General features: G+C 48.6%; 1 protein-coding gene across 1 annotated transcript; it reads left to right on the forward strand.

Moving 5' to 3' along the window:
• The first annotated feature begins 837 nt into the window (after positions 1 to 837).
• LOC127295819 (structural maintenance of chromosomes protein 5) lies at positions 838 to 17,807 on the forward strand. The gene is made up of 28 exons (XM_051325812.2): positions 838 to 1,325; positions 1,419 to 1,492; positions 1,584 to 1,733; positions 1,847 to 1,951; positions 2,037 to 2,182; positions 2,570 to 2,681; positions 2,768 to 2,923; positions 3,084 to 3,205; positions 3,277 to 3,421; positions 3,505 to 3,570; positions 4,139 to 4,264; positions 4,633 to 4,731; positions 4,822 to 4,987; positions 5,071 to 5,216; positions 5,302 to 5,365; positions 5,429 to 5,553; positions 5,646 to 5,723; positions 6,174 to 6,246; positions 7,531 to 7,634; positions 8,534 to 8,650; positions 9,823 to 9,900; positions 9,992 to 10,091; positions 10,167 to 10,221; positions 16,808 to 16,856; positions 16,942 to 17,029; positions 17,124 to 17,196; positions 17,293 to 17,396; positions 17,476 to 17,807. The coding sequence occupies exons 1-28, from the start codon at positions 917 to 919 to the stop codon at positions 17,529 to 17,531; spliced, it is 3,186 nt and encodes a 1,061-aa protein (XP_051181772.1). The 5' UTR covers positions 838 to 916; the 3' UTR covers positions 17,532 to 17,807.
• The last annotated feature ends 93 nt before the right edge of the window (positions 17,808 to 17,900 follow it).

The following is a 17,900-nucleotide window of genomic DNA, read 5'->3' on the forward strand; positions in this document are numbered from 1 at the left end:
ACCATAGGGATCAGCTAGGGGTGCCGCCAAGCACGGTCATGTAGGATTTGCTCGGCAAGCCCGTCCTGCAAGCTGCACACACGACCCCTAATTCTTTTTAGTTCCCAATCCACTCTCCTACCTATAATTTCCCCCCTTTCTCCCGCCTCGGCTCCTCTTCCCGCCGAGCCCATGCCGTCGTTCACTGTTACCACCCCACACCTCCACCGCCCCGCTTTTCAACTATTTGAAAATTTTGATGGCCGAAATGTGGGCCTTTGCATGTATTAATTTGAACTACTTGATCACTTTAAATTTGTTTGAGAAAATGCCATTTGGGCCGTCCTATTTGAGGTGCTGCTCTAGGAAGAGGCCCCAAAAAGGGCGATCTCTTGTGCTAGCACCTCCAAAACAGATTGTCCACCGATGTTGCTAGACGTAGTTAGGGGAGGGGGTGGCCGATTCTCTAATCCTAGATAAAACTCGAGATAACTCTAATATAGTAATAGAAAATGAAATGAAACAGTCGACCCATAGATAGACGGTCTAACGCTTTGATGTCTCAAAAAGACGAAATTTCTGTTTAGTGGAAGGCAACGTTGCAGTCGATAGCTAGACAAACGTGGTAATTTCGTCAATCCCGTTGTCTCAGTTTCTCGGAAATTCTCATAGGATAGCCTGGATAGGTTACAAGAAAAACGAAAGTTTTATTTTTCCAATTATAATACCCGCAGGCATATTAAGCCCGTGGGCCAAAACCAAGTTTGGGCCAGAAATGAAGCAGCCCAGGCTCGCTGACGCTGGGCGCGACGACCGATGCGCGTCGTCGTCAGTGCTGAGTGTGGACGCAGTTTTTCCGATTAATCCAGTTTCCCTTCCCTCCAAATTCCCCACCCAAAAGCCCTAACCCCGCCATTCCACCGCCGCCGCGCCGCCCATGGCGCCCCCGCGCGCCGCCAAGCGGCCGAAGCTCGAGGGCCCCTCCTCCTCCGCCCACGCCGGCGCGCCCCAGCGGGGCGAGGACGACTACGTGCCGGGCAACATCGTCGAGATCGAGCTCGGCAACTTCATGACCTACGACCGCCTCGTCTGCCGCCCCGGCCCGCGCCTCAACCTCGTCGTCGGCCCCAACGGATCCGGCAAGAGCTCACTCGTCTGCGCCATCGCGCTCGCCCTCGCCGCCGACCCCGCCATCCTCGGCAGGGCGTCCAGCGTCAGGGCCTTCGTCAAGCGCGGGGAGGACTCCGGACACGTCAAGCTCTCCCTCCGCGGTGACGCGCCCGGCCGCGACATCTGCATCACCCGGAAAATTGACACCAACAACAAGTCCGAGTGGCTCCTCGACGGTAACCCTGCTCTGTTCCCCACCACTATCATGTATTTTAATTCGGCAATGTGTGTACTTGTTGCTGAACAAAACGGGGATTTGTTTCCTGCAGGTGCCAGCGTCCCCAAAAAGGACATCATAGATGTCATCAAGAAGTTCAATATCCAAATTAACAACTTAACTCAGGTCTGCATCTCAGCTTATCTTCTCTCCATGGAAAGAAGCGACTGCGAAGCTACTATACCTAACGATGATTGCTGTTTCTGTCTGTTGCTAGTTCCTGCCGCAAGATCGGGTATGCGAGTTTGCAAAGCTGACTCCCATCCAGCTGCTAGAAGAGACCGAGAAGGCCGTCGGTGATCCTAATTTACCCGTCCAGCATCGCCTCCTCATAGAAAGGAGCAAGGAGCTCAGGGTTCTCGAAGTGGTAAACATCAAACTTCATTTCTGTTTTATCTTTGTTTAACCAGCTGATACTTTCCTCGCTTCATACATATCATCTCTTACGCTCCAAGCTACTGAGTTTATATCGAATTTCAGACTGTAAAGCAAAAGGAGCAGACCTTGAACAACTTAAAAGCTCTCAATGCTGAGCAAGAAAAAGATGTCGAACGTGTCCGGCAAAGAGATACACTTCTGAAAAAGGTCCGTTTTATTGTTTGGCTATGAATGTGGACCGTAGTTTTATCACCATATTGTTGCAATTATGTGTTGGTTGATTGTGCCCTAGGCTGAGCTAATGAAGAAGAAGCTGCCATGGCTCAAGTACGACATGAAGAAGCTGGAATTCATGAAGGTACAGGAGGAGGAGAAAACCTTCAAGATGACCATGGAAGCAGCAGCCAAAATCTGGCAGGATGCAAAAGCCCCCATCGAGTATGTATCACTGTCAAAAGGATCTGGCTCAGTTATTAATTTTCTTCACTTGTAAATCACTCTCTACTTGTTTCTGGAAGTCCCTAGTATTGCATGGTTTGGTGTTTGTGCTGGTGTGCTTCTTTTGATACCCATATTTACATTGATCTGTCACTTTTGGACTAATAATATTATTTCAACACCTTTTGAATGGTGTTCATTCTTAACTGGAAATCAATTTCTGATTGCCCCAGTGATATATAGCAAAATGTTATTTTTTTTTTCTCATTGTTGCTGGTTCAATAAAAGTTTCTCGTACACAAATTTTACTTTGTCTGGCTGCCTGAGAATAGCGAAGGTTTGATTTCTAATGAATGCACATCTTCTTGCTCTTCTCTATTAATGTAGAGAGCTCAAGAAAGAGAAAATGACTCATGCTTCAAGTACCAAGAAGATAACCAACCAAATAAATCAAAACACAAACAAGCGTCGGGAAGTTACAGACGAGGAAGGGCAGCTGGTATGAACTCTTCATTTTGCTGCTCAAACCAGCTCCTTAGTGCAGTATTTTCTGTTGCTGATCCTTGAAACCTGTTGTGGTATCAGAGTGCACGATTGAAAACCACGTTTGATGACATAGAAGATCTGAAAAGGCAAGAAAGATCTCGGCAACAAAGGATCTCGAATGCTAGGGATGCTCTTGCTGCTGCTGAAAAGGAACTTCAGGATTTACAACCATACGAACCACCTAGAGCTGAAATGGTTAGTTTAGTCACTTTGTTTCCATGACTTTTTTGCTTTGTATTTGTGCAGTTTTCTGTTTGCATCTGTAACCATCTTAGCCGGTTTATGTGCTTACATTAACACAATATTGATGAGTAATGATGTGAAAACCTGCGTCTAAATTTATCTTGTTGCACAGGCACAACTGACAGATAAAATTGCACAAACAACTTGTGGCATACACGATCTGAAACTCAGACGGAATGATAAGGAGCGCCAGTTAGCTCAGGAGAAAGAAAATCTGAGGAAGTGTTCTGATAGGTATCCAGCTTGTCAACTACCATCTATATACACTGTTCGTGCCATGGCTACCTAATACACATCTCCTACAGGTTGAAGCAAATGGAAAGTAAGAATAATAAGCTACTCCAAGCATTGGAAAGAACTGGTGCTGACAAAATCAGTGAAGCATACTACTGGGTGCAAGATAACAAAAATATGTTCAGGGCAGAAGTTTATGGGCCTGTTCTCCTTGAGGTTTGTTTCGTTGCATGCCCACTAACTTCTGTTTTCTTGGCATCCAAGTGGCTTATCATTATACTTTCTTCGACTGATCTCAGGTTAATATTCAGAATAAGACTCACGCTGCTTACTTGGAAAACCACGTTCCCAATTACGTATGGAAGGTACTAATATTATGATAATTTTTCATGTTCCATTGCTAAATCCTGGTGGGCACATTACTGGTTTCCTTAGTTTTATCAGTTCCACTGAATTTTCTCCTCCATTTTATAATATGTTTGGCTAGCATACCCTAGGAGGCATAAAAATGAAGTAATATTTGATGGAATTGGATCATGCTTGCTCAACAATGGTTCTGGTCCATCAAACATTGCTTAAATTTTTTTGCCTCCCAGGTAGGCATGCTGGGCGATATTATGAAATGGAGGTAGCATAAAGCAAGGAGCCTCTGATCGAACCGGTACAGGTCTACCAGTAGTTGCAGGTCTCTGTGGGTGTGCCATTGCAAATTGTGCCCATGTCCTGTGCATGATTAATGTGCAGAGCAGACTGATCGTCCAGTTACTGAAGATTATTAGTGTCTAATAGGCAGCTCCACTGTTTTCTAGATTAAGTTCCGATGCTTACTATATCTATTTCTCTTCGTAAATTTTGTTTATTATATCTGTTGATTTCTATAAGAAGACATTATATCCGCAAACAAATTTACTGCCATTTTGCCATGTGTGCCAGTCATTCATTACCCAGGATGCTTCGGACCGTGATCTCTTGGTTAGGCAACTGAAGCATTATGGTATTCCTGTTCTGAACTGTGTGAACAATAACTACAGGTGTGAGCCACTCAACATTACCCGGGAGGTTAGCACATATATACCAGTCAAATTGGCATTTTAGGACATCAATGTCTGTTACATTTTATTACCCTCCCTTTGTTTCATGAGCGCTGTTTTGTTTCGAAATCTTGTCCCTTATTATAATGCGGGGATGCAAATTTAATGCTAGTTCTCTTTTCATGGTTGTTCAGACCTCTTTTTGAATTGTTTATGCACGAGCAGTTCACTTCACCCACACAAATCATCATGTCTCATCTTAGCTACACACTATAGTTATCTTCTTTGACTTTATCAACTCTGATCTTTCTTCATCTTTGTGCCAATCAAAACGCGCCCAGCAAAAAAAAAAACCAACGGAATAAATTGTGGCTCTGTTAATTTTCCTTTTGACAGATGGAGCAACTTGGGATCAAATCACGACTTGATCAAGAATTTGAAGCTCCTCCTGCTGTAAAAAATGTTTTGATTACCCAGGCTTCTGTGGATCAATCGGTATAGCACTGCTTATATCTAGTTCATGAATCTGTACCAACTTGCAATGTTTATGACTTCGGAATTCTCTTCTTTTTCATGCCCATGAAGTATATAGGTACAGATCGAGCAGATGAAAGGGCAGATGAGGTGGTAAAGTTAGGTATTTCTGACCTTTGGACTCCACGTAACCATTATCGATGGTCCAGATCAAGATATGGTGGTCATGTGTCAGCAAATGTTGATTCAGTCTATCCGTCTCGTCTATTCATGTGTGGTATGTGTTACAATCTCCTCCTTGATAAGTTAGTGGATCATATGGTTCACCTATGCAGAATGCTTATCAGTTTATTCTTGTAGACTTGAATATTAGTGACATTGAAAGGCTTCGATCTGAAAATGATGCACTTAAGAAAAAAGTTGAAGGCATGGAGGAAGCCTTAAGAGAGCTCCAGAAAGACCAGAGAAAATTAGAAGATGAAGAGGCAGAATTCCGCAAGGAAAAGGTTTCATACATTTTAATGCTAATTATATTCAAGTAAAGCTCATCTGTTTCTGATAATGCTTATATTTTGACCGTCATATTTCCAGGAGACTATTACTGACAAGGTGAGGTTCCATAAGAAGAGGAGAGAAGAAATACAAAGGCGTGTAGGTATGTCACTTTTTCTCTGCTCTTTTACATGTAGCTTGCATAATATGTTGCTCTTCTCTCTAGATATTAAAAGAAGAACTCTGGAGGACATATCTCAAGAGGAGGATGTGGAATCCAGCACAAGAAAGCTTACTGATCAGCTAGCTAAGTTAAACGATCAACGATTTCGAGCTGTGATAAAACTCAAGGCTAGTACTTAAGCTAACCACCAATATTTCGTTCATCTTGATCATCATCATGGCTACATGTTCTTACTACATATTGATTTTCATTCTCTTAGAGTTTACTTGTTGAAGCTGTTGCTCTCAAATGGAGTTCTGCAGAAAAGAACATGGCTTTTATTGAGCTTGATACAAAGGTATGCTCCTTGAGAAAGCAGTCACATCTGCAAATGAGGTTCTTAGAATGGATGCGCCAAAAATTCCTTGTCTTTCCCATCATATGGCATAGTACCTACTACCTAGTACTAGTAGGTCAATACCCATCAGTTGCACTGTTAGAAACTTTGCAATTACACCCAATTAATCATCACTATTGTAGAATGTTTCTGTAAGATAATGATTTCATGCAAGTAGTTTGGTGCAATTTTCACAAATGCACATGTTTATGAACAATGCACAAACCAGAAAAAAAACTGACGCACGAAAGTGGTGAGCTCATTCAACTATAAGTGCTTATTTTTAGTGTAGTTCCATGTCTTGAAACATTTCACTGCATTAATTATCTGGCTTGGTATCATCACTAGAAAATTATAGTTTTTGATATCCAACCTTTTGTGTGTTTTTTTACCATCATTTGCATCTCATAGATATGGGAGATGGAAAAGGATGTGAAGAAATTTGAAAAGGATGCTGTACAGGCTGCCAAAGGATATGAAAACTGTGAGTTGGTGCTACCAATTGCATTGATGTTTTTAACAAGTATGTATTGAAAATATTGTTTGTTGGTAGGCGATTAAGCCATTCTTTATTATGTACCCCCTTTTGCATCGAGATTTTGCCATGATATGCTTTGTATGTACAATTTTCGGGGACAGATTATATGTCACACACACCATGCGATCTATGCTATATATCCAAAAAAAATTGTAAGGCAGTGGCACAGAATGCCAACAAAGTATTTTTATTTACTTTTCGATTTTTATGTGGCACTGCACACTAATATGTTGTTGCTGCACTGGTTGATGATCCATATATTGATTCTACTGTCATCACTATATATAGTTTGTATGATCATGTGCTGCAATCATACTTTCTACAAAAAGGGAGAATTGGCGGGGAATGTTGAAGATTGTTTTGTGTGGCCTCACATGACAATGTCGTGGGTCCAGCCCGCTGGCAGGAAGCTTGACCTAGAAAACCAAAGTTAAATATGAAGACTTCATTATCTGTCTGTATCTGGTCAATTAGTTAAAGATACAAATTTCTTTGAGAATATTTGTGCTTTTCTCTCCAAGTTTGCTGGGTTCCCTTGTTAAATAAGACGCCTATATAAGCCAGGCCTTTAGTAAAGATTAGTCGAAGCATAGGCAGTTCCTTCGTCAACTTTACTACTCCCTCCGTCCATAAATAGATGTCTTAGATTTGTCTAAATATGGATGTATCTAGACACTAAATAATGTCTATATACATCCAGATTTATACAAATCTAAGATGTCTATTTATGGACAGAGGTAGTACTTTGCATTATCTATTACCATGCCGGGTTGCTGCCTGCAGTGTTGGCCTGAGATCAAAGTTCACCACAGCTATAATCTCGGAAAGTCGGGTACTAACAGAAAGATACTGGATAACTTGTTCCCCCAAACCAAAATATTGTAATTTGCAAGCTAGTCCTTGAAATCCAGCAGTATATGAGCTCTGAAATAATGCTGGAATATCTCACTCGGAGCTCCACTTAAGTTATACGTGCTTGCATTTGTTGAATAGCTGTTAAAAATAGAAATATTAGATACTTGTGACATTTTGAGTATATGTTGGCCTTCAAGCAGTCATTATTTTATTTCGATACTTGTATTACAAATGGTCAGCTGCGTCTGAGGTTTGCTTGACTAAATTTTCTTTTTCAAATAGATCTCAGTTGAATAATTGATATTCGTCGACATTGATTGACGAATAGTTTAGCATATGGCGTCTTATTCATTTTTTTTTGTATTTTCTCATCAGGTAAAAGAATCACTCAAGAGCACCGACAGGTACTGCTTAAGGCAAAACAGCATGCCGAGTCAATATCTGTGATCACCGAAGACCTTGCAAAAGAGTTTGAGAAGGTATATCGTGAATTAATTTTAATAAACTTAGAATTTATATAGGATTTGAATATTTTGTAGTAGTAAAAGTTCAACAAATTTAAACTTGTTCAGATGGATAAATTTTGCAAATGGAACATCTGGCTACATAAAAGAACAAAATTAGAATATCTATTTTTTCTTCTAGCTCCATTTTCTAACACAACTATGGTTACTAGTGTGCTAGAAGGTATAATTTTGTTGACGCAAAAGGTAGAAATCTCCCTACCTCATATTAGAAGCATCAAAATATTAAAGGGTGTCATAACAAGGTTAGAAAGTACATTGGAAACACCAAGTGTGAACATGCTCCAAGACACTGTCACTGGAGTGTATATTTGTACACCAAGTGTGAACATGCTCCAAGACTGCAATCACTGGAGTGCATATTTGTCAGTTATTTGACTTTTCTTTTCTTTTTTGTGCTTCCTGATAAAATGTTCAGAGCTCTCTTGAAATCTTATTTTTATTTATATCCAAGTTTCAATCACAATACTCTAATGGCCCAGCAGCCTCTTAGTTCTAACTCTGATCACTGGGAGTGCTAATCATTTCTTTTAATGAAAGACAATTCATTTGATAGTTCCTTAGGATGCTTCCACTCTACCAATCTTCATTTTTGTGTACTTGTCAAGAGTTATCATGGCCATATAAATATATAATATTCTCTACTGTATTTTTGTTCAAACTTCTGCATTAGTTATTGCTGCTTTCTTCATTTCTTTTCTAGCCCATCTCGTTTTTCTGTTTATTCTTTGAATCTGCAATGCCCTACGTGATGGCGCTTTCTTAGACCAAATAATTAACTTGTTGTCTTGGCCGCATATACATATAAAATTAATACCCATTTTTTGATGGTTTCATCGCCTTTCTAATCGCAGATGCCTAGTACAGTAGAAGAACTGGAAGGTGCAATACAGGATACTGAATCTGAAGCAAATTCTATGCTGTTTCTTAACCAAAATGTGTTGCAGGAGTATCAAAACAGGCAGCGCGAGGTACAACAACTTCACCAGTTAGCTTTGCTTGCATCTCATAGTTGGTTGCTCAGTATCTATATGTCTCGTCTGGAATATTAAGTTCTCAGCAGGTTTTTGGAAAACTAGAATGACTGGTCAGTCTGCGCAAAACGTTTAGCATGGGTATTTAGTTTTCATCATTTCGAATAATCGTTCGCAAAGTTGCCTCTCCACAACATTTCACTAGCCCTCCAATGGAAGTATCAACACATGTTTCTTGAACCTTGCTCCGAAACATAACTGAGGGAATCAATGGTGGGGTTATGACAGGGCAATGCTCAAAAAAGCGCTGGGAAGTGTATGCTTAAGCGTATAACTGAGCGCATCGGTGGCCAAACGCTTCGATTTGGGCCTGAGCGGCCCATTACGCGGTTAGGGTTAGGAATCCCCAATCAGCCACTTCTAGTCTCGACCTGAGACATAACAGAGAGTCGGCGCCATTGAAACTCTCCTGCGCGTGGGCACGTGAAGCTCCTCCTGTGCCGCCCTCCACCTCTTCCTCCAGGCCGCCAAGACAGCGACCCCTTCCTCCAGCAGCTTGTTCCCCTCGTCTCCTTTCTGTCTAGATCGACCTACTCCGCTACTCACCGCTGGCCGCTGCGCATCAGGTGTTCCCTTCCTCCACAGTTCGTGCGCGTGTCGCAAACTTGCAGTACGTGCTGTTACGTGTGTTTGCTGGTGCTACTACTGCTTAAGCTTGCAGAAATTACAAAAGATCATGCTCATGATTGTGCGTCTGTATGCAGTTCATCTGAGCAGAGCCTCATTGCTTGCTTAGCGCTTTTTTGAACCTTGTGACAGGGGCATTAGAACCTGGGGAGGTTGCTTAGGCTTGAGTGATGTCCCCTCAAGCAAACACTTTTGGTTGTACGCAGAATGTGTCAATATTCGGGTGCGGGAAAAAAAAAAGAACTCCCTACAGAATCTACATATTTGTCAGCTGCTATTCTGATGCTAACAAAGTACTTTAGATAAAGCGAGACTGGAACCTGGAACCGTTTCAGAAGAGCAAGTTGGAGCTGATAGATTCACGGCAAAGAATATCTCTTCATGAGCCAAATTATATTATGTTTCTTTGAGCTACTCACATCAGTCTGCTACTTCTATATGGATTCTTGCTGACAAAGACATTGCTTATTTCACTTGTGTAGATAGAATCAATATCAACAAAACTTGAAGATGATAAAGTAGAATGTGAGAGATGCTGCTCTGAAATAGAAACTACAAAGGTTTGGACATTTCATCTGATGACCTATTTACCATCATTTTTCAACCTTATGCAATTTTGTCACTCCTGACTTGGCTTTGCTGTTTTTCTAGGGTAAATGGCTGCCAACTCTCCGGTCGCTTGTTTTAAAAATAAATGACACCTTTAGTCGCAACTTCCAAGAAATGGCTGTAGCTGGAGAAGTTTCACTTGGTATGTATGCTGGATCTGTTTTATTTGTACACTTTTGTATAATATACCAATTGATGTTCTGAAATTTCCTGGCAGATGAGCATGGTCTCGATTTTAGTCAATATGGCATTCTTATAAAAGTAAAGTTCAGGTGAGCTTCTTTTCCAATTGGGTGCCCTGTTTTATCATTTCTTGAAATTGGGCAAGTAATAACTGGCACCACTGCACTTTGCTAAAAGTAGTACTGTTTCCTGATGCCTGATGGCAACCGTACTGGTTAGTGCATCCCTAGCTAACATAAACCTGGAAGTGGGACGGGGTTTCCAAGCTTAGTCCTACCAAATGATGATTGGTTGCACTTTTTATTGTGAGGAGTCATAGCTTGACTTTGATTCTACTCTAGAATGTGTTTAAGCACAATCCCCTGATAAGCGATCTTCAATTTTATCCATTAAGTAAAATGGTGTAATTGACAAAGTATCAGACAGTAAAATGGTTTACGCAAAATCCCCTGATGTTCATTTGTTTTGACCAATTCTACTTTCTTGCATTTCCATCTCACTATTCATTTTTTATATAACCGTGTTCATCAGCCAGGAACAACCATTAGAACAGCTTCCATTTGCTCTGTTTATTTTTTTTCTGGATTTTCCCTGTGCCAGAGTTCCAGCAATGTCCATTGTTAGTAGTTTTCAGAGTTCTCTTTCAGTACAATGTGTTTCCTAACACTAGAGGTCTCAGTAATTCATTCAGGGGAGCTTAAGTTGGTGCCTGCTATCCCATGGCACCAGCGCACCCATTTTGTGTCCCATTGATGTAGGCAGTTTTTATGACCGGTCTGGTCTACCGCCGGAGGGGGCCCACTGGCCCGGCCGGCCAGGCTTAGTTAGGGGCTTAGCCCAATTAGCAGATTAGGGTTTCGCAGTTTATCTTATAAATACAAGTTGTAATAGACAAGATCAGGAAAGCAATAAACAATCTTTTGTTGCCGACTCCCTCAGGAGTCGGAGTTCCCAAACCCTAGCCGCCAACCTGCCGTGTGCGCCGCCTCTCCCCAAGCCGCGCGACGCCCTACCGCCGGCGCCCTCGCCTCCGCACGCACGCCGTTCCCTCCTTCCCCTACAACCTCCGCCCTAGGCCTGGTAGACACTCTGGTTCTACCAATTTGGTATCAGAGACCTCAGTTTCGATCATGTCTTCGGGCCAGCCCACCGCCGCCGCCTCCGAGACGCCGCCGGCCTCCACCGCCGCTGCGCACCTGCCGCCACCCTCGGATGTCGCCGACGCCGCTCCCCTCCTCTCGCAGCAGGAGCTTTCGATGGCCATCCGCGACCTCGCCACCGCCGTCCAGGGCATCCGCCTGTACTTGATCGGCACGCAGGGGATGACCGCGCCAACCTTGCTGCCGCCCCTCGCCGCCTACCCGGTCGCGCCGGCAGCCCCACCCGCCCAGGCCGTGCAGGTCCCGCCCTCGGCCTCGCCGCCTCCGCCGCCGTGGGCGCCGTGGCAGCCGGCCCCATGCGCGGGCCCCGCCTCGCTGCCCCGGGCGTGCCCATCCGGCGGGTACAGTTCCCGCCGTCACCCTCCCGGCTCCCGGCGTGGGTGACCGCGACGGAGCCCCCGCCCGTCTACTCGGCCGCACCGGCGCCTTCCCCCGTCTACACGGCCACCGGGGACCCTCCGCGTCCGTCCTTCCCGGACCCGCCGCACTCACGATTCGCGGAGCCCTCCGCTGGTCGCGCGGAGTACCCCACCCAGGGCGCCGCCGGCCTCGCTCCCCCACGCTACACCAAGCTGGAATTCGCCACGTATGACGGCGTCGAGGACCCCCTCAACTGGCTCAACCAGTGCGAGCAGTTCTTCCGGGGACAACGTACCCTTGCTTCGGACCGGACGTGGCTCGCCTCGTACCACCTCCGCGGCGCCGCCCAGACGTGGTACTACTCCCTGGAGCAGGACGAGGGTGGCATGCCCCCATGGGACCGGTTCCGTGAGCTCTGCCTTCTCCGCTTCGGCCCCCCGATCCGCGGCAGCCGCTTGGCGGAACTTGGGCGTTTGGCGTTCACCACCACGGTGCAGGACTTCGCCGACCGCTTTCAGGCCCTCGCATGCCATGCGCCCGGCGTGACGGGCCAACAGCGCGCCGAGCTCTTCATTGGCGGCCTTCCGGACCACATCCGCGTGGATGTCGAGCTCCAGGCCCCGCAGGACCTCCACACGGCGATGCACTACGCGCGCGCCTACGAGCGTCGCGCCCAGGCGGTTCAGCAGGCGCCCCTGCCCCGCGGCACCCGCGCCGCCCGGCCTCCTCCTACGGCCGCGGCTGCCACCCGCCCCGCCCCACCTGGACCGACTGGGCCCGCCCCTGTGGCTACGCGCACGTTCCGCCGTCTCACCCCGGCAGAGCAGCTTGAACGCCGCCGCCTTGGGCTCTGCTTCAACTGTGACGACCCATATACGCCCGGCCACGTGTGCCCCCGCCTCTTCTACCTGGAGACAGTCGACGTGGAGGAGGGTGACCCAACAACCGGGACGGTTGCCATCGCGTCCGAGACGGCCGAGCCGACCGACGCGGCTGCCACGGCCTTCGTCGTCTCTCTACACGCGCTCGCCGGCATCCGCCACGAGCGGACGAAGCTGCTCCCGGTCACTATCCAGGGCGAGCCTCTGGTGGCGCTGCTGGACACGGGGTCTACGCATAACTTTCTCCCCGTCGCCACTATGCGCCGCCTCGCGCTACAGCCGACGGGTGGGGATAACCTCCGCGTGACCGTGGCCAACGGTGACCGCCTTCACTGCCATGGGGTGGCCCAGCACGTACCCCTCATCATCGGCGACGAGCACTTCGTCATCACGTGCGTCGGCATCGACTTGGGCTGCTTCGACTTCATCCTTGGCGTCGACTTTCTGCGGACGCTCGGTCCCATCCTTTGGGACTTCGACGCCCTGACGATGACCTTCTGGCGCCAGGGGCGCCACATTCGCTGGGAGGGTCTCGGGGGCGCCTCCCCCGCACCGTAGCTTCAGCTTGTCTCCGGGGCCGACGACGCCGAGCACCCCCTACTGACGCACCTCCTGCAGCAGCACGACGCCATCTTCGAGGAGCCGCAGGGCCTGCCGCCCCCACGAGCGAGTGACCATCGCATCCACCTGCTCCCGGGGTCGGCGCCAGTGGCCGGTACGCCCATACCGCTACCCCCAGCTGCAGAAGGACGAGCTGGAGCGCCAGTGCGCGCTCATGCTGGCGGCGGGCATCATCAGGATCTCCACGTCCCCGTTCTCCGCGCCGGTGCTGTTGGTGCGCAAGTCGGATGGCACGTGGCGCTTCTGCATCGACTACCGCGCCCTCAACGCCCTCACGCTCAAGGACAAGTTCCCGATCCCGGTGGTCGACGAGCTGTTTGACGAGCTCCACGGGGTGCGGTTCTTCACCAAGCTCGACCTCCGCTCCGGCTATCATCAGGTGCGCATGCACCCGAAGGACATCGCCAAGACGGCGTTCCGGACACACCATGGCCACTTCGAGTTCGTGGTGATGCCTTTCGGCCTCACCAACGCGCCCGCGACATTCCAGGCCCTGATGAACGACGTACTTCGCCCATACTTACGCCGTTTTGTGCTGGTTTTTTTCGATGATATTTTGATCTACAACGCATCATGGGCGGAGCACCTGCAGCATATCGCCATCGTCTTCAACGAGCTTCGAGCGCATTGACTTCACCTTAAGCGCTCGAAGTGCTCGCTTGCGACGACCTCGGTGGCCTATCTCGGTCACGTCATCTCCGCCGACGGGGTGGCGATGGATGCGGACAAGGTGGCGGTTGTAGCCGCCTGGCCGACGCCGCGTTCACCACGCGCCCTACGCGGGTTCCTGGGCCTCGCCGGCTACTACCGGAAGTTCATCCGGGATTTTGGCCTCATCGCCTCGCCACTCACGCGCCTGCTGCGGCACGATGCCTTTGCTTGGGACGACGAGGCTACCGCTGCCTTCGAGGCCCTCAAGGGGGCCCTTACGACGGGTCCCGTCCTCCAGATGCCGGACTTCGACAGGCCGTTCATCGTCGACTGCGACGCCTCCGGGGCGGGGTTCGGCGCCGTCCTTCACCAGGGCGACGGGCCGCTCGCCTACTTCAGCCGACCGTTTGCTGCACACCACCTCAAGCTTGCGGCGTACGAGCAGGAACTCATTGGCTTGGTCCATGCCGTCCGCCACTGGCGTCCCTACCTATGGGGGCACTCGTTCCGCGTACGTACGGACCACTACAGTCTTAAGTTCCTCTTGGACCAGCGGCTGTCGACGGTGCCCCAGCACCAGTGGATTAGCAAGCTGTTTGGCTTCGACTTCACGGTGGAGTACCGTCCTGGGCGCCTCAACACGGTGGCTGACGCCTTGTCCCGCCGCGACGCCGATCCCGACGCTGCTGAGGGAGTCTCGGACGGATGCCTGCTATGCATCCGCTCGGGGCCCTCCTTCGCCCTCTTCGACCGCATCCGCCAGGCGACCGTGTCCGCGCCGGACGCCCAGCTTCCGCGGCAGCAGCTCGACGCGGGCGAGCTGGACGACCCCTGGCGCTTCGTCGACGGTCTTCTCCTCCACGGGCGCCGCGTGTTCGTTCCCGACCACGATGACCTCTGCCACCAGGTGCTGCTCTTGGCGCATTCCGCGGGTCATGAGGGTGTCCAAAAGACACTCCACCGTCTGCGCGCGGACTTCTACGTCCTTGGCGATCGGGCCATGGTCCAGGATTGGGTGCGTTCGTGTGAGACGTGCCAGCGCAACAAGACGGAGACTTTGCGCCCGGCGGGCGTCTTGCAGCCGCTTGACGTTCCCTCGCAGGTGTGGGCTGACATCTCCATGGACTTCATCGAGGGCCTTCCGAAGGTGGGCGCAAGTCTGTCATCCTCATGGTGGTTGACCGCTTCTCCAAGTACGCCCACTTCATCGCGCTTGGCCATCCCTACACGGCATCGTCGGTCGCCCGCGCCTTCTTCGACGGTATCGTCCGCCTACACGGGTTTCCCTCATCCATCGTGTGTGACAGGGATCCGGTGTTCACGGGGCACGTATGGCGGGATCTCTTCCGCATGGCCGGGGTCCAACTCCGGTTTAGCACGGCGTTCCACCCCCAGACGGACGGCCAGTCCGAGGTGGTCAATAAGGTGATCGCCATGTATTTGCGCTGTGTTACAGGTGATCGCCCTCGCGCTTGGGTGGATTGGCTGGCATGGGCGGAGTACTGCTACAACACCTCCTACCACTCCGCCCTGCGCGCTACGCCATTCGAGGTGGTCTACGGTCGGCCACCGCCGCCTATTCTGTCGGTGGACCCGGCGACGGCGCGGACGGAGGCAGCTGGCGAGCTCATCCGCGCCCGCGACGAGATGCTGGCCGAGGTGCGGCAGCGTCTTGTCCAGGCTCAGCAGGTGGCCAAGCACTACTATGACGGGCGGCACCGCGAGGTGGAATACGCGGTGGGTGACTGGGTGTGGCTTCACCTGTTGCACCGCTCTCACCAGTCCCTCGACCCGCGTGCCAAGCGCAAGCTTGGTCCGCGCTATGCGGGGCCCTTCGTCATCGTGGAGCGGATTGGGACCTTGGCGTACCGACTTCAGTTACCTGAGGGGGCCCGCATCCACAACGTCTTCCATGTGGGGCTGCTGAAGCCCTATCGCGGTGATCCGCCGGTGGCCACTCCACCACTTCCGCTGACGGCAGAGGGTCGTCTGCTTCCCAGCCCGGCCAAGGTGCTCCGCGCTCAATGACGTCGTGATATTTGGCACTTGTTGGTGCAGTGGGAGGGCCTTTCCGAGGAAGAGGCGACTTGGGAGCCACGCGAGGCGTTCCAGCAGCATTATCCAGACTACCAGCTCGAGGACGAGCTGTTTGCGCAGGCGGGGAGAGATGTTATGACCGGTCTGGTCTACCGCCGGAGGGGGCCCACTGGCCCGGCCGGCCAGGCTTAGTTAGGGGCTTAGCCCAATTAGCAGATTAGGGTTTCGCAGTTTCTCTTATAAATACAAGTTGTAATAGACAAGATCAGGCAAGCAATAAACAATCTTTTGTTGCCGACTCCCTCAGGAGTCGGAGTTCCCAAACCCTAGCCGCCTCCCTGCCGTGTGCGCCGCCTCTCCCCAAGCCGCGCGACGGCGCCCTGCCGCCGGCGCCCTCGCCTCCGCACGCACGCCGTTCCCTCCTTCCCCTACAACCTCCGCCCTAGGCCTGGTAGACACTCTGGTTCTACCAGCAGTAGAATAGATACAATCCAGTGAAGCACAAAAAAGTAATCTGTACGTATACAATGAAGAAAATTTTCATCTTACACATTGTTTGATCTTACGCAATTCATATGCTCATGGCTGAAAGATAGCTTATTCTTTTAACTGTCTATTTATATTTTCATGCTTGCTTTCAACTCTCTAGTTCCTAGTCTCAGAAGCTTTAGCCAAGTCGATCATGGTCCTTGTATTGAGATGTGCACTTCCATCGTGAGCTAGTGATCTGTTACTGTTAACTTTCAGTTTGTCCAGCATATAAGCAATACTCATATATCTATTGTTCTTTCAGAGAAGAATTTCCCTGCATGGTCTTGTAAAATTTTCTGTTTATTACTCATTCCTTGTTGTCTATCTGTATTTTTTACTTTCATGTAGTTCAAGGGCTTGTACAATGTTCTGTTGTACCTTATTCTGAGGCATAATTTTCTTGTGAAATAATTTGTGAGCATTATTTTCCACAGGCAAACTGGTCAGTTGCAGGTGCTAAGTGCTCATCACCAGTCTGGAGGGGTATGCATACAAGTTTTCAGATGTATTGTGTTTGCTTTTCTTTTTATGCATGTTTATAATTACTATTATTTTCTGTCATTTATAGGAGCGGTCAGTTTCTACCATCCTGTATCTTGTATCGCTTCAAGATCTTACCAACTGCCCATTTCGGGTGGTTGATGAGATAAATCAAGGCAAGGCGATTCCTGTGCATCTTGTGTTCTTTTGAACAGTATTAGTCAATATATCACACAGATCTGATGCAGTAGCTTCCCCCGAAAACTGCAGGAATGGATCCTGTAAATGAGAGGAAAATGTTCCAGCAGCTTGTCAGAGCCGCGAGCCAACTGAATACACCACAGTCAGTTTCTCAGCCTGCAACAATCTATTTCACTTGGATCTTCTGGTTTGCCCTCGCTCGCTAACCCCTGCCATCTGTTTGTGAATGTGGCTGTAGGTGCTTCCTGCTGACGCCTAAGTTACTGCCTGATCTGGAATACAGCGATGCGTGCAGCATATTGAACATCATGAATGGTCCATGGATTGAGAAGCCAGCCCAAGGTAACGTGTCTCACTTTTTTAGTGGATGGATAATTGACTTGTTGATATCTGTTTAGAAGCTGATATACTTTGGCCACAGCTTGGAGCGCGGGAGATTGCTGGAGAAAGGTGATGAGCGTGGAGGCTGGGAACTGACTGACCTGACCACACTGCTTTTGGGAGGTTAATCTAAGAATCCATGAATGTAAATATATCTAGGTTCGATTAGTAGGAGTGGTTGTTTTGGCTTCATTATCCACAGCAGAAGCAAACCAGAGACTTCTGTTAAGTTGGTAGTAATTCAGTCTATTTATCAGCAGTGGTCTAGTCCTGATTGAATAGCTAAGCTAAGGGATGATGATGATGTAAATAAGGACATAATCCTTTTGACCATATTAAATGAACAACTTGTACAGGCTAAGTTTAATTTCAGTCTTGTTATAAAACGGGCTAGCATTAGATTGCATGGGATTGGGTAGGAGCCAAGCCAAGTGGTGCGTGGCATTTTTTCTCGCTTGTCTGACT

Source organism: Lolium perenne, chromosome 4 (assembly GCF_019359855.2).
Source record: "Lolium perenne isolate Kyuss_39 chromosome 4, Kyuss_2.0, whole genome shotgun sequence".
NCBI lineage: Eukaryota > Viridiplantae > Streptophyta > Magnoliopsida > Poales > Poaceae > Lolium > Lolium perenne.

Excerpts from the sequence above, each read along its gene's own strand:
- LOC127295819 (XM_051325812.2), top strand. The coding sequence starts at position 917 with ATGGCGCCCCCGCGCGCCGCCAAGCGGCCGAAGCTCGAGGGCCCCTCC. Across the intron at positions 1,493-1,583 it reads AAATTAACAACTTAACTCAG|TTCCTGCCGCAAGATCGGGT; the intron begins GTCTGCATCTCA and ends GTCTGTTGCTAG. Across the intron at positions 2,682-2,767 it reads CAGACGAGGAAGGGCAGCTG|AGTGCACGATTGAAAACCAC; the intron begins GTATGAACTCTT and ends TTGTGGTATCAG.